Raw genomic sequence first — 13311 nt, forward strand, 5'->3', positions numbered from 1 at the left:
CAGAAGCAAGGTTCAGTGAGTTGGCTGACGGAGCTTCATTTGGACTGCTGGTTCCTCTGGTTCTGCTGGATAAGGATGTATAGATCTTTCTGAGAGGATAAGCATAACCGTTATAACCGTTTCGGAACCAGGATTGTGGTTCTGATCCTCTAAGAGCGGTTGGCCGCCGGTTCGGCTCGACACTGGACCTTTTACCCGCAGCTCGGGGGGACTAAGTGGAGCCGAACGGAAGACTGGACCGGGCTGTGTCATTTGCTATATGTAGAACCCTTGATGAGCGGTTCGGATCTTGTAAAAAGCGACTGAACATGAAACAGTTGGACTGTTAAATGGATGCTGGTGTGACGCAGCGGACCGGGGTCTCCATGGAAACGGAACTAGTACCCCCTCCCCCTCCGTCCTCCCCACAGTCCGCCCCCATCCTCTCAGCAGGGATGGATGGTTCTGAGCTGCTCTCCCTGCTCTCACACTGACAACCAGAGAGAAACTGGATCGGAACCAGACCGGTACCAGGGAGCCTATGTTCCCCGGCAGGATGACTCTGAGCCCGCCCGGACCGTCCGGACCCCCGGAGGAGCTGCAGGAGCTCGGCTTCATGGAGCGGCCGATCCGGAGGAGCCTTAAGGTGGGTGCGCGTGCGTGTTTACACACATGAGGGGCTTCCTGCTGTTCGCATGTGAGAGCTGGGCAGGGTAAAGATGATGATGAAGATGATGAAGATGATGACTGAAGCAGCAGGAAGCGGAGGGAAACCCGGGATGTGCGCAGTGTGACGCAGTTAGTCAGTCAGTCTGGGACTCTCAGACTCAGAGACCCGGACTGACAGACGGACTGGACCTGTCTGCTGAGTCAGCAGCAGAATCATCATCATCATCATCATCATCATTATTATTATCTTCATCAGTCACTGGATCAAGTATTCAAAGAGCTGTAGATAAACCAGTCAGCCTAATGATTGGTCATTATTCAGCAGACATACAGGAAGTGTGTGCAACTGGAGGTTCAGATGCACCCCACCCCCCATCACTAGGACTTAATCATGTAGGGTGTAGAATAGACCGAGAGATGGGCCGGAGTCACTAGGACCGAGAGATGGACCGGAGTCACTAGGACCGAGAGATGGACCGGAGTCACTAGGACCGAGAGATGGGCCTGTGTAAGTAATAGTAATGGAAAGTATGGTTATTTTTTACTGATTTGAATTTACTCGCCAAAGAAAAAAAACATCTGAGTGGTTTTAAGTGGTTTGATTCTTTTGAGTCATTGAGTCACATGCAGACACGAAGCTCCACTCTCAGTTTCCTATGATTCATACCATTGATTTGAAACAAGAAAATGATCAATTTCTTAGTGGGGAAAAAGAGTGAAAGAATAACAATTCTCAAAAGGGAAACATTTATTTTTCTCCCTAACTCATAGAAAAAAATATCTATGCAAACGTAAATGCAAAACCAATATGAAAACTTTATTTTTTCATTTTTATTTTTACATTTTCTAAATAGTTTTTCACATGTAATTGCTTTTATTGCAGCTGCAAAATAGTGACATGTGTGATATTTTCTTTGCTGTTAGCTATAGCTAACTAGCTGTAGCACAGATGAATCAAGTTATTGGAGAAGAAGAATTATGATTCCTGATTCAGTGAAATGACTCACAAGTTTTGAATGATTCTTCTAGGACTTGCACATCACTAGTAACTAGGACTAAAAAAGGTGGTGTCACTAAAACTGAAAGCTTGGCATGGGTTGTAACTTGGACAAAAAGATGGGGTAGATTGCTAGAACTAAAAGATGGAGACTTAACTAAGACTGAAAGATGGTGGATGTCACTAGGACTGAAAGATGGGGGGCATCATTAGGACTAGAACTGAAACATATTAGGGTAACTAGGATTGAACGATGAGGTGAGTCACTAGGACCGAAAAACGAACCAGCAAACCTAGGACTGTAGGTTAGGAGGGCCTTACTAGAACTAAAAAATGAGGAGTGTAACTAGGACTTAAAGACGGGTCTGTGTCACTAGGAATAAATGATGAGAGGCGTCAGTAGTACTCAGAGATGAGCCAGCAACCCTAGGAAGATGGGGGGCATCACTAGGACTGGAAAATAGGCCCATGTCACTAGGACTAAAAGATAGAGGCTTCACCAGAAGTAAAAGATTGGTTGGTGTCACTAGGACTGAACAATGGTGGTGAGGGTCTTTAGGATTGATGATGGGCTGGCTCAGACCCCTGGGCTGTAGAAAGTAATAAAAAAATTCCTTCAAACATAAACAATCTATCAATCAATCAATCAACTTTATATATATAGCACATTTTAAGAACCACAGGGGTAGCCTAAGTGCTGTACAATAGATAGATAAAAATAGTAAAAAGGAAATAGATAAAACAAATAAACAGATAAAAAAGATAAATAGATAAAAAGAGACATACACATACGGCTTTACAGCAGGTATGTTTTAGGTGCCAAGAAAGACAAAAATCACAGTGTGTTAAAAGCCAAAGTATAAAAGTGTGTTTTTAAAAGAGATTTAAAAACAGGAAGAGAGGAGGCCTGTCTGACACTCAGGGGTAAATTGTTCCAGAGCTTGGGAGCAGCAACAGCAAATGCTCTGTCGCCTCTGAGCTTCAGCCTAGTTTTAGGGACTGTCAGCAGTGACTGATCAGCTGATCTTAGGGATCGGGGCGGCAGTAAGGCTGAAGCAACTCAGATAGATATGGTGGGGCCAAGTTGTGTTGTTCAAGCATTTAAAAACAAATAACAGGAGCTTAAAATTAATTTAAGTTTCATTAGTAGTTGTAGTTCCTGTAATTTTCAGAAACTGTTATCTGACATACTGCCTTTTCTTTTTCTGCTTTCTCTAGAAGACCTGTCAACCCTTCTGTTTCCAAAGTCTGCAGGATCTCTTCCTGTTCATTTTTTTAATAAGTTCATGAGTTGGGTTTATTCAAAAGTCCTTATGTTAGGGTGTTCAGAAAAGCTCTGCTTGATGAGAGGGCAATCTTCTGATCATGATGGGTTGGAGTGTCAAACTGATAGAGTGCAAAGTTCCAGGATGATGATTGGCAGAGTCTTAGGTTAAATACGGGGCGGAGTCTCAGGTTAACAAGCGGGTGGAATCTAAAGTTAACTATGAGGTGGAACCTCAGGGTTTGTCTTGTAAGGATGATGCTTACTGACACTTAGAACCTCTGGTTGGATAAAATCTGTTCTGTTTGATCTTTCCTTCAGACTGCTGAAGAGATTGATCAGCTGACAGTGAATGAAGACCTTAATGATGTGGAGAGAGCGGTCTACCTGCTCAGGTGAGATCTGACATCAGTAAGTTTTTGGGGCAGATCGCCCGAGAAGCCTTACTGGGTCACTGCTCAGAGAGAAAGGGTCATCCATCACTTTCATTGTATTTCTCAGAGTCCACTATGCTTATACACTTTCAATCATTAACACCCAACACTGTGCAACAAAAACATGATAAAAACAAACAAAACCAACTAGAACTTCTTCTGTTTCTTGAAGACATTTCACTTCTCATTCCATATGCATCTTCAGTTGTGATTGTGGGTTGGAAATGCCTGGCTTATAAGTCATTGTTATAATAATCACATTAATAGCGCTGCTAAGGCCACATAAGTTACTGACCTACCTCTCCATTCTGTGAGTCGTTTTGACAGGTGTGAGGGAAAGGAACCCAGTTTCTTGAGAAACAAACCCTTAGAGGGAAACTGACTGGGTATCAGGCCTAATGCTCCATTCAACGTTTTAAAGTTAAAGTACCACTGATTGTCACACACCCGAGTGTGTGAAATTTGTTCTCCGCATTTGACCCATCCCCTGAGGGAGCGGTGAGCAGCAGCGGTGCCTCGCTCGGGAATCATTTGGTGATCTAACCCCCCAATTTCAACCCTTAATGCTGAGTGTCAAGCAGGGTGGCAAAAAAAGAAAGCTGAAATCTGAGACTTCCTCCTCTGTTTAAAAGTGTTCCTTATCCTTGAGGTGTACATGCACAGCTGAGTCTTCTCCTGAAGAGCTGCTCTTCTGTGTTGAGCAATGCATCTGTGGATAGGCTGTCTAACCCTTAGGGTCTGAACATTCCTCTCTGCACTGGACTAACGCCACTCAGTTTGTGTCCTCAGGATGGACCAGCCTCTGTCTGAGAGTGTTCTTAAGTTTAAAATGCTCTGGAATATTATGCTTGGAAGAAATTCTTCTGAGTTTCTTGCATACTTCAGTCAGTCTTCAAAAACAAGAGAAGTCTAGTTGCCTTCTTTTAAATCACTTAGCATTGTTATGTCTTAGATGACTGAGAAGCTACACAAATATCTGGAATGAAAAGTTCTGTTTCTGAACCTAAAACGTCCATCTGGACACAATGTGGTACCAACTGTTGAATCCCTCAGAGTTCCAGTTCAGCTCTTAGTTTTTTTTAGATCAGGAAACCTTCTCCATGCTCTGCTTTTTTTTTCTCCTCAGCATGGGTCAGGAGGTCCAAAGAACCAGCGTTATCAGCAACCTGCCAAGCCTGGTTCGTCAGAACCCAGCTGAGACTTTTCGTCGAGTAGTGCCCAAAGTTCGAGTATGCAATATTTGCTTCACTTCAACAAATGAGCAATACTCAGAACAGATATTTCTCAAAGTTAACATGTCCCACCTGTGTGACCCAGGAGGTCTTAAATGGAGCTACCACTGAGATCCAGCTTGCAGCAGCAACTTCCTTTTTAACCATCCTGCAGGATGACATCATACTGATCCACACACACACCTACTCTATCCTGAAGACTGTCCTGATCCACCTGAACCATAGAGACCCAGGTAAACACATCTGAACTCTTAACTACTCCTGAGGTTCAACATACAGTGCCCAGGTTATCTCCTATTGGATGTACACATACACTTGATGCACTCTTTAGTTCTTGTCTGGTGTACCATGGTGGTACACTTTGGTAACAAGTGAACTTATTTGTTGATTCTGATATTGATTGCTCGGACAAACACTGGGTGTATGTTGCTGATGTTGTCTTGTTGACAGTGGTGAGCAGTGCCTGGTTGGAGACTCTGCTGTCGGCCATCAATTCTCTGCCCAAAGAGACCATCAAACAGGAGGTCAGTTACTGATCTGATATCACCGGTTCTGGTTCTGCCTGTGAATGACTGTTTGTTGCTAAATATATTAAACATTTTAAGTAAAGAATTGCCTTCAGGAAGTATTCAGAACTTTTACTTAGTGCTGATTTGAAGCACCTTTGGCAGCAACTACTGCCTCAAGTCTTTTTGGGTTTTATGCAACAAGTTTTGCACACCTGGATTTTTTTGTTTTGTTTTCTTACTGTCATTCTTTTAACGACTCAGACTCAGTCCTGTTGGACAGGGATCATTGGTGGAGCCATTTTCAGGTCTCTGCAAAGATTTTCTTGTATTGTCTTTTCTGTGTGTTTTGGGTCATTGCCATGTTGAACCTTTGGTAACATATGAGATTTTGAGCACTGTGGAACAGGAGGATATCTCTGTATTTTGCTCCATTTAACTTTTACTTATTCTGAGCAGTCTCCCAGTTCCTGCTGCTGAAAAACATCCCACAGCATAATGCTCCCACCACTTTGCTTCACTGTTGGAACAGTGTTGGCAGTGCTTTTGACCTCATGCAGGAAGAGGAGCCTGCACATAAAGAGGTGCATGCCTTTCCAAATCATGTCCAATCAGTTTTATTTACCACAGGTGGACTCACATCGAGGTGTAGAAACATCTCATCAGAAGTTAAGGTAAATTGGAGGCACCTGAGCTAAATTTTAAGGGTTGTTTCAAAAGGGTCTGCGTACTTTCTGACGCCAGGTAAATTAGTTTCAGGAGCAATTTTAGGACCTGTCTTTGTTATAAACTGGATGTTCTTTACATCCTTTTCTGTCTTTAGGTCCTGAACCCTCTCCTGTACCAGTCTCAGGTTTCTCAGTCTCCTCAGGCTCGTCTGGCCAGCTGTCGTATTTTAGGAAAAGTTGCATCAAAGTTTGACTCTCACATGTGAGCTGAGCATGAAATACAATTATTAGTGTTAAGTATTATTTATTGTGTGATGTGTTTTCTGAATTTATTTTATTAAGAATTTTTCCTTTTTTTAAGCAGCTTGTAAGGCACTTTGGTCAACCTTGTTTTTAATGTGCTGTATAAATAAAACTGACGTTGACATTATTTCACTGTGACAAGCGTAGTATAACTGAGCAGGAATGTTCAGGTGCTATCTCACCTGATGGCTGTGTTTCTGTCCATCAGAGTGAAGAAGGAGCTGCTGCCATTGGCCCAGTCTTTGTGTCGAGATGTGGAACCAGAGGTCCAAGTCTGTATGTGCCGTCAGTTTGAGAGCATCGCTCAAGCCATCGGGTAAACCTAAAACCAGTATGGTGCATGCTTTAATGTAATGTCCTGCTATGCTGACACTGCAGATTGGGTTTGTTTTTTAGGGTAGATGACACCAGAACTGAGCTCCTTCCTGAGCTGGTGGAGCTTGCTGGAGATGAGGAGAATAGTGTTCGGCTGGCTGCCTTCGACAGCATCATCAGCCTCATGGAGATGATGGACAGTGGTGAGTCCAAGCTGGATCAGAACTTCTCAGTCTCAGTTAGCACCAATGGTGAAATCCCCTCTCTTCCTCAGATGACCGCCTCCACGTCCTGGTTCCAATGGTGACGTCAGTGTGTGATGCTTCATCACAGATGGATGAAGCCATCACAGTGTCCTTGTCGTTCAGGTTTGGGATGCTCTGCAGCGGACTGGCAGGTAAGAACAAACACTGGCATCATATAGCACCAACAGAAATCTGGGTTAAGGTGACCATCAATAGAACCAGGTCTGCCTCTGCTCTAGCCTTAGGGTCAGAAATTTTGCATGTCTTTCTGAGAGTCAGACGCTTTGGTGTTGAGCTTGACTAGGTATATGAAGTCTTTAGGTCCACCATGTCTAGGGAGTTTGGGGACTCCACAGTTCTGCTAAGAGTTTTTGGATCAGAATCAAAGAGGTGTATAAGGTTCTTTGTTGTGGTTCTGATGATAGATTTTTGTTTTTCAGGTTTCTTGTCAGATGAGCAGAAGCATCTCATGCTGCAGAAGTTTCAAGTTCTGTGTGTCACTGGACTTCCAACTGAAGGAAACCAAATGGACAGCAGTGAGTCAGCGTTGATTCGCTCTAACTGCTGCTACAACCTACCGGTACTGACAATCAGAGAAAACCTTGAGGTTCCTGGTATCTTGGGATTCACTGGTTCTTCAGGAGTTGAGCTCATTTCCTGTTTTGTTCTTCCAGGCCATGATGGTGTTTGTGGACTCTGCCCACTTCCAGTTGGACCTCTATCCATCTTTCTCTAGTCTCTGTAGAGACCCAGAGGTCAGCGTTCGTCAAAATGCTGCAGCAACTTTCCATCAGGTGAGAAGCACCTATACTTGTAGCTCACTCTAATTGGCTGTCTCAGGTCACATGATCATTGTTTCTTCTTTGTCAGGTGGTGAAGCTGCTTGGTTCTGATGTCCACCTGGTCCACACTGAGCTTCTGTCTCTGCTGCAGGACAACGCCCTGGAGGTGAGGAGCTACTCCTGAAGCTAACTGTGACATCACTGGAAATTATGTCATCACTGACATGCTTGCTAATTCCTTCGGTCCAGCTGGTTCTGTTTGATTTTTTCCTGCCTGCTCGCATTAAAAATTCATGTTCTATACTAATTCAGGTCTACTAAAGATCCCAAAACATTTGGATCTAGTTCTAACAATTCTCAAAAAGTTCTGTTAAGTAAAACTGAAGGAAACCAGACGATTGGTGATGAAATCAACATGATTTTCTGTTTGTATCATCTTGGTTATAGAGGTACCTTCTTGGTTTTTTTTAAAATGGAAACTTTCAGAAACTTAGATCTGCTTCTCCTGCTTCACCACCCATCCTAGTACCTACCTCAAACAAACGAGTAGAAAAAATTAATTACAATAAAATAAATATTATAAGAAACAAAAAAGCTATAAATACACATACACATCTATACACATTACAAACTGTATATGCATATATACACATGTCAAAACACATCACTGTGTTCAGAATTATCTGACATCCTGTACCTTTAACATAGGACAGACAGGAAGTCCAGATTATTTTAAATGATCCAGCTGTAATGGCCAAAGTCAGCCTGATTTTCTTAAATATCTGGAAGATATCCATCCACACACACATCCATCCGGCACTCTACTACATGTCTACAAAGATAATCAGTCTAATCAGTGCTTTAGATCATATTCACACTGATGGGGCCTATCAGAGGCAGTGAGGGGTTCAGTGTCTTGCCCAGGGACACTTTGACTGGTGGAATCGATCCTCCGACTCTCTAGTTAGATGTTGACTGCTCCAACCACTGAGCCACAGCCGCTCCCCAGTAGAAACACCAGGAAATTCTGGTGATGAGCTGCGGACATGATGTTGATCTTGAAGGTATCTGTAAAAATGTTCTTTAGGGAGGGAGAGTTTACTGGCTAACTGTTGAAAAGAAGCAAAAGTAGAATCAGTATAAAAATCTCTCCAGATTTTCGTACCTAACCTAGTGTTGTGGTGGTTGTAATAAAATAGCGGACAATGGTTTAAACTCAGAAACTTTATTCGAGAGCATTCGGCTCTCCCTGTGTTCTTATTTCTGCCCTTTTACACGTTCTCTCAGCCCCTATCGCCATTTTAGCGCCACCCTTTGGTGACAAAGAGCAATAATTAAAATAGAATGAAACAACAAATGCATTTACTATGCAAACCTAGGAACACAACATCTCCCCTGGTATCTGAACATTCTCACTTTATTTTTGACTCTAACTTGTTTCATCAGTCTTTTGTCCATGTTGGTCAGTTAATTGAACTAAATCAGATAAAAAGTTGCCAAAGTCTGCTAAAAACTCTGTGTGGAAACCAAGAGAATGGTAAAATCACAACTAGATCTGGTTTCTGTGCCTTAGTGTGAGAAGAACTAAGGCTGAGTGTAAGGTAGTCAAAGGATTTAAAACAGCCTAACAAAGGGATATGGAAAAGTTTAACAGTATGGCAAGTAGAGGCAGAGTTAATTTGAGTGTCTAAGTTCTGGTTAGTACCTTTTTTGATGACAACATAAGATGATGAATGGTATATGTGCGGGATGTAGACAGTCGATCACTTTGGTGGGTCAGAATATTGTGTTGTACATTGGCAATTAACATCCCTTTGCCAAGTCTGTTAAGATGAAGACTGTCTATGTTAAAATAGGACAAGCAGTTCCAAATCAGATTGATATTTTAAATAAAACCAACATCATGGATTATACAGTGGGACAGGAGCCATGTGTGAAGATTTTAAATCCTATTAAAAAAGCTGAACTTGCAACCAACTGTCCAGAGTACAACTGTGTCAGAATTCCAAATCCATAGTCTGAGGCATCTGTTGTGACCAATGTTGGCAGTTCAGGATTGTAAATTCAAAAAAGGTTAAAAAACAACTGGACTTCTATTCTGTAGCTGAAGACGTTTCGCTTCTCATCCGAGGAGCTTTCTCAGTTCAGAAATAGAGAGTGTGGAGTTGAGCTTTTAAAGCTGAGATGTGATGTAAGCTGGATTGCTTGCAGATTGTTCTCACTCTCCTAACAATGGAGGCTCATTAGGGTCCTTGTTTGTCTGACTCACTGATGGGCCCCTCTGGTCACATGAATAGGATTCAGGATTGTACTCAACATTTTTCCAGATATAACTCAGAGGGCTTACAGTTTCCGATAAGCCTATGAACACATTGCTGTGGCAAGCAATGGACAGACTTTAGGTGTTAAATAAAATAATCACATTTCCATGAAGCTACCACAAAACAAGTCCTACTCCATGCACATTACCTCGAATCCCCCTTGGACATTTTCTCTTGGATCATACCAACTCAACACAATAATTTCTTTATAAACTGAACACTGACAAACTGAAATTCAGTTTTGTTTCTTTATATAGTGCCAATTTGCAAGACATTTTGATATTCCAATACAAAAAAAAAAAACAAATTCAAATCATAAAAATTCAATCCAAAACGGATCCAGAATCAAACCCAATAACAGTCAATTCATTTCAGTTAAAACACAAAACGATCCATCCATCCATTTTCTTTACCCGCTTCTTTATTCCGGGTCGCGGGGAGCTGGTGCCAAAACTATCATATACAAAACTTAAAATAGTCAATAGTAAAAGTTATTTAAGGAAGCATTCACATACAGGTCACTTTGAAATACCAGTGAGTAAATGCTATCTAAAAAAGCCAGCATATTGCTTCAAATCTGCACTTCATCACAATCCTCCATCCTGAGCAGCACAAAGGAGACAAATGAAAATTCTGATTGGTCTCAACCTTACAGGACAGGTACTTTGTTCTTGTCCTGCAAAGAGTCCATGCTAATCTTGAACAAATTCCTAGAATTGTTGAAATAAAAAGAATTGAGTCTGAATCAGAACTGCGCCTGTCTTGGCCCAAATATAGCCTCAGAAATCAGATGTGTGCTGGCAGGATGTCATGTCCTGATTGGACATCAGATAATCTGCACTGAGTGTGCGAACATCTGAGTTGTTGTTGTTGGTCTTCAGGTGTTGGACGCTCTAATGAACCAGTTAGATGAAACCCTGGAGGTAGTTCTGTCCAGAGGAGACAATCTTACACTAGACAACAAAGTGAGTAAACATTTTGTCCAGTGCTTGTTTTTTGTTCTTCTTAAATTCCTTCTTTTAGTCTTCACTTCCTGATACTGTGTCCTGTTTCTTTAACTACTTTATTTTTTGATGGGTGACCATCTGTCCTCAGAAAGCTCCCCCTCTGTCCTCTGATGGTTCTCCTCACTGGCTCTGTGTTTCTCCATGGTCTCCTATGGTTCTAATGTGGTTCTCCCATGGTTCTTTTGGGGTTTCTCTCAGCTCCCAGAGTTGCTGTCAGCACTGCTGGTGGCTGAGCAGAAGGTCGGACGTTCTCTGCGTTGGCGGCTGCATGAGAAGGTGCTGCAGCGTTACAGCTCCCTGGCCAGACTGCTGCCTGGAGAACTGCTGCACAAAAGCTTCTCCCCTCGGATCTTCATGATTCTCACCACCAACGTGAGCACTGTCAGACCCAACATTGTCCCACAGAGGAACCAGGTGAGATCCAAAAAACTCAGCTTTGGTTCTGTCCTGCTACAGAAAGTGTTGCCTGTACAGAAGGAGGCAGCACGGACGTTCTGCACATTTCTACGGTACAACCGCAGGCAAGAGCAGCGCCAGGAGATGATAGAGCAACTGATCCAAGGTCAGAACAATACTGTTGATGTTGTTGGGTTTGTCATTCTGATATTCCAGAACAAGAACAGAAATGCAATTTACTGAACACTGATGGTTGTGCTGAGTGTGCAACAGCACTGAACTAGAGAAGCACTGGAAAGGCCAGTCCCATTCACAGTTTATGAAAGTAAGATGAGAATTTGAGCTCCATTTTGAAAAGTTGTACATGTATAAACATGAGTGTTCTAACTTACTGCCAGAATGTAAATGAGTCCAATATTTGTTTTAACTATCAGAGTCAGTACTTCAAATAATGTGACATTACATTTCATCTGTGAGTATTATGCCATATTAGTCCATAAATCATTAAAAACCTTTTTAGTTTTTGTCATGTTCATTGTGTATGCACATGCTAAGAGGAAATACTTTATAAATCAAAAGAATCTGTGCTAAAGTGATAAATTACACCACTGTAATACTTAAGCAAATTTATATTTTCAAGCAAGATGACTAATTATGTAGAACTATCAGTTTGTTCAGTTTCAGGACCTTATTTAGTCCATAATCAAGTGGAATAAAATTGTACAGTACTGATAGGTAGGCACAGAAAACAGACTCATAGGTGTTATTAGTGTTATTAACACTTGCCCTGTTTTACAAAATTTAAATGTTGCAGTTACAGTTTTGTAATTCATTGTGTCTATAGATGACAAAATGGCAAAAATAAGTATGCAGCATCTGAACTCGATGTCTTATACCTATATTGCCTACAGTCACTACTGATCAGTCACCACAGCCAGGCCCCACTTGGTCAGGGAAATTAACCTATTTCTTTATCCAAAAAAAGGTTAAAAAGACAAACTGGACTTTTATTCTGTAGCTGAAGACGTTTCGCTTCTCATCCGAGGAGCTTTCTCAATTCAAAAAGCAGAGAATGTGGAGTTCCAGCTTTTAAAGCTGAGATGTTCTGTAAGCTACAACTCTAATTCCAATGACGTTGGGACGTTGTGTAAAACATTGTAAATGGCTTGCACTTATATAGCACTTTATCTAGTCCAAGGACCCCAAAGCGCTTCACACTACATTCACACACTGATGGCTGTGAGCTACACTGTAGCCACAGCTGCCCTGGGGCGGGCTGACAGAAGTGAGGCTGCCATCACACCGGCGCCACCGAGCCCTCTGACCACCACCAGCAGGCAAGGCGGGTGAAGTGTCTTGCCCAAGGACACAACGGCTGAGACTGACAGAGAGGGGGCTCGAACTGGCAACCCTCTGGTTACAGGACAAACACTTACCTCCCCATAACAACATAAAACATAAATAAAAACAGAATATGATGATTTGCAAATTCTTTTCAACCTATATTCAACTGAATACACTACAAAGACAGGATATTTAATGTTCAAACAGATAAACTTTATTGTTTTTTTGCAGATATTCACTCATTTTGAATTTGATGCCTGCAACACTTTTTCAAAAAAGCTGGGCCTGGGGCAACAACAAACCATGAAAGTCACAGAATGCTCAATAAACACCTGTTTGGAGCATTCCACGGGTGAACAGGTTAATTGGAAATAGGTGAGTGTCATTTTTGGCTATAAAGAGAGCATCCCCAAAAGGCTCAGTTGTTCACAAGCAAGGAGGGGCAAGGTTCACCACTTTGTGAAGAACTGTGTTAGCAAATAATCCAACAGTTTATTTCATCTTCTACAGTCCATAATATCAATAAAAGATTCAGAGAATCTGGATAATTCCTGCAAGTAAGTAACAAGGCCGAAAACCAACACTGAATGCCCATGACCTTTGACCCCTCAGGCTGGCACTGCATTAAAAACCGACATCATTCTGTAACGGCTACAGAAAACCATCGTCAGTGAACTCAGTTCATCGCAGCATCTACAAGTTAAATCTCTATCGTGCAAATAGAAAGTCATTGCCAGCTTCTCTGGGCCCGAGCTCATCTGAGATGGACTGATGCAAAGTGGAAAATTGTTCTGAGGTCTGACGAGTCTACATTTCAAATTGTTTTCAGAAATCATGGACACTTTGTCC

At 42.1% G+C, this 13311-nt stretch overlaps 1 protein-coding gene across 9 annotated transcripts in view; it reads left to right on the plus strand.

Moving 5' to 3' along the window:
• The first annotated feature begins 44 nt into the window (after positions 1–44).
• The window catches only part of ppp4r4 (protein phosphatase 4, regulatory subunit 4), a 20258-nt gene continuing 6991 nt past the window's right edge, over positions 45–13311 (plus strand). For 6 of the 9 annotated variants that reach the window (XM_017438277.2, XM_017438281.2, XM_017438279.2 and 3 more), the window contains exons 1-15: positions 45–625; positions 3231–3304; positions 4470–4572; positions 4661–4808; positions 5026–5099; positions 5905–6011; positions 6261–6368; positions 6449–6570; positions 6642–6764; positions 7053–7192; positions 7287–7406; positions 7483–7560; positions 10597–10680; positions 10921–11094; positions 11179–11284. In XM_017438277.2, the coding sequence (XP_017293766.1) occupies positions 521–625; positions 3231–3304; positions 4470–4572; positions 4661–4808; positions 5026–5099; positions 5905–6011; positions 6261–6368; positions 6449–6570; positions 6642–6764; positions 7053–7192; positions 7287–7406; positions 7483–7560; positions 10597–10680; positions 10921–11094; positions 11179–11284 (1666 nt within the window). In that variant the 5' untranslated portion in view covers positions 45–520. The other 3 variants (XM_025011151.2, XM_025011152.2, XM_017438284.3) reach the window with 3 other exon arrangements.

This window comes from Kryptolebias marmoratus, linkage group LG19 (assembly GCF_001649575.2).
Source record: "Kryptolebias marmoratus isolate JLee-2015 linkage group LG19, ASM164957v2, whole genome shotgun sequence".
In the NCBI taxonomy this organism is placed as follows: domain Eukaryota; kingdom Metazoa; phylum Chordata; class Actinopteri; order Cyprinodontiformes; family Rivulidae; genus Kryptolebias; species Kryptolebias marmoratus.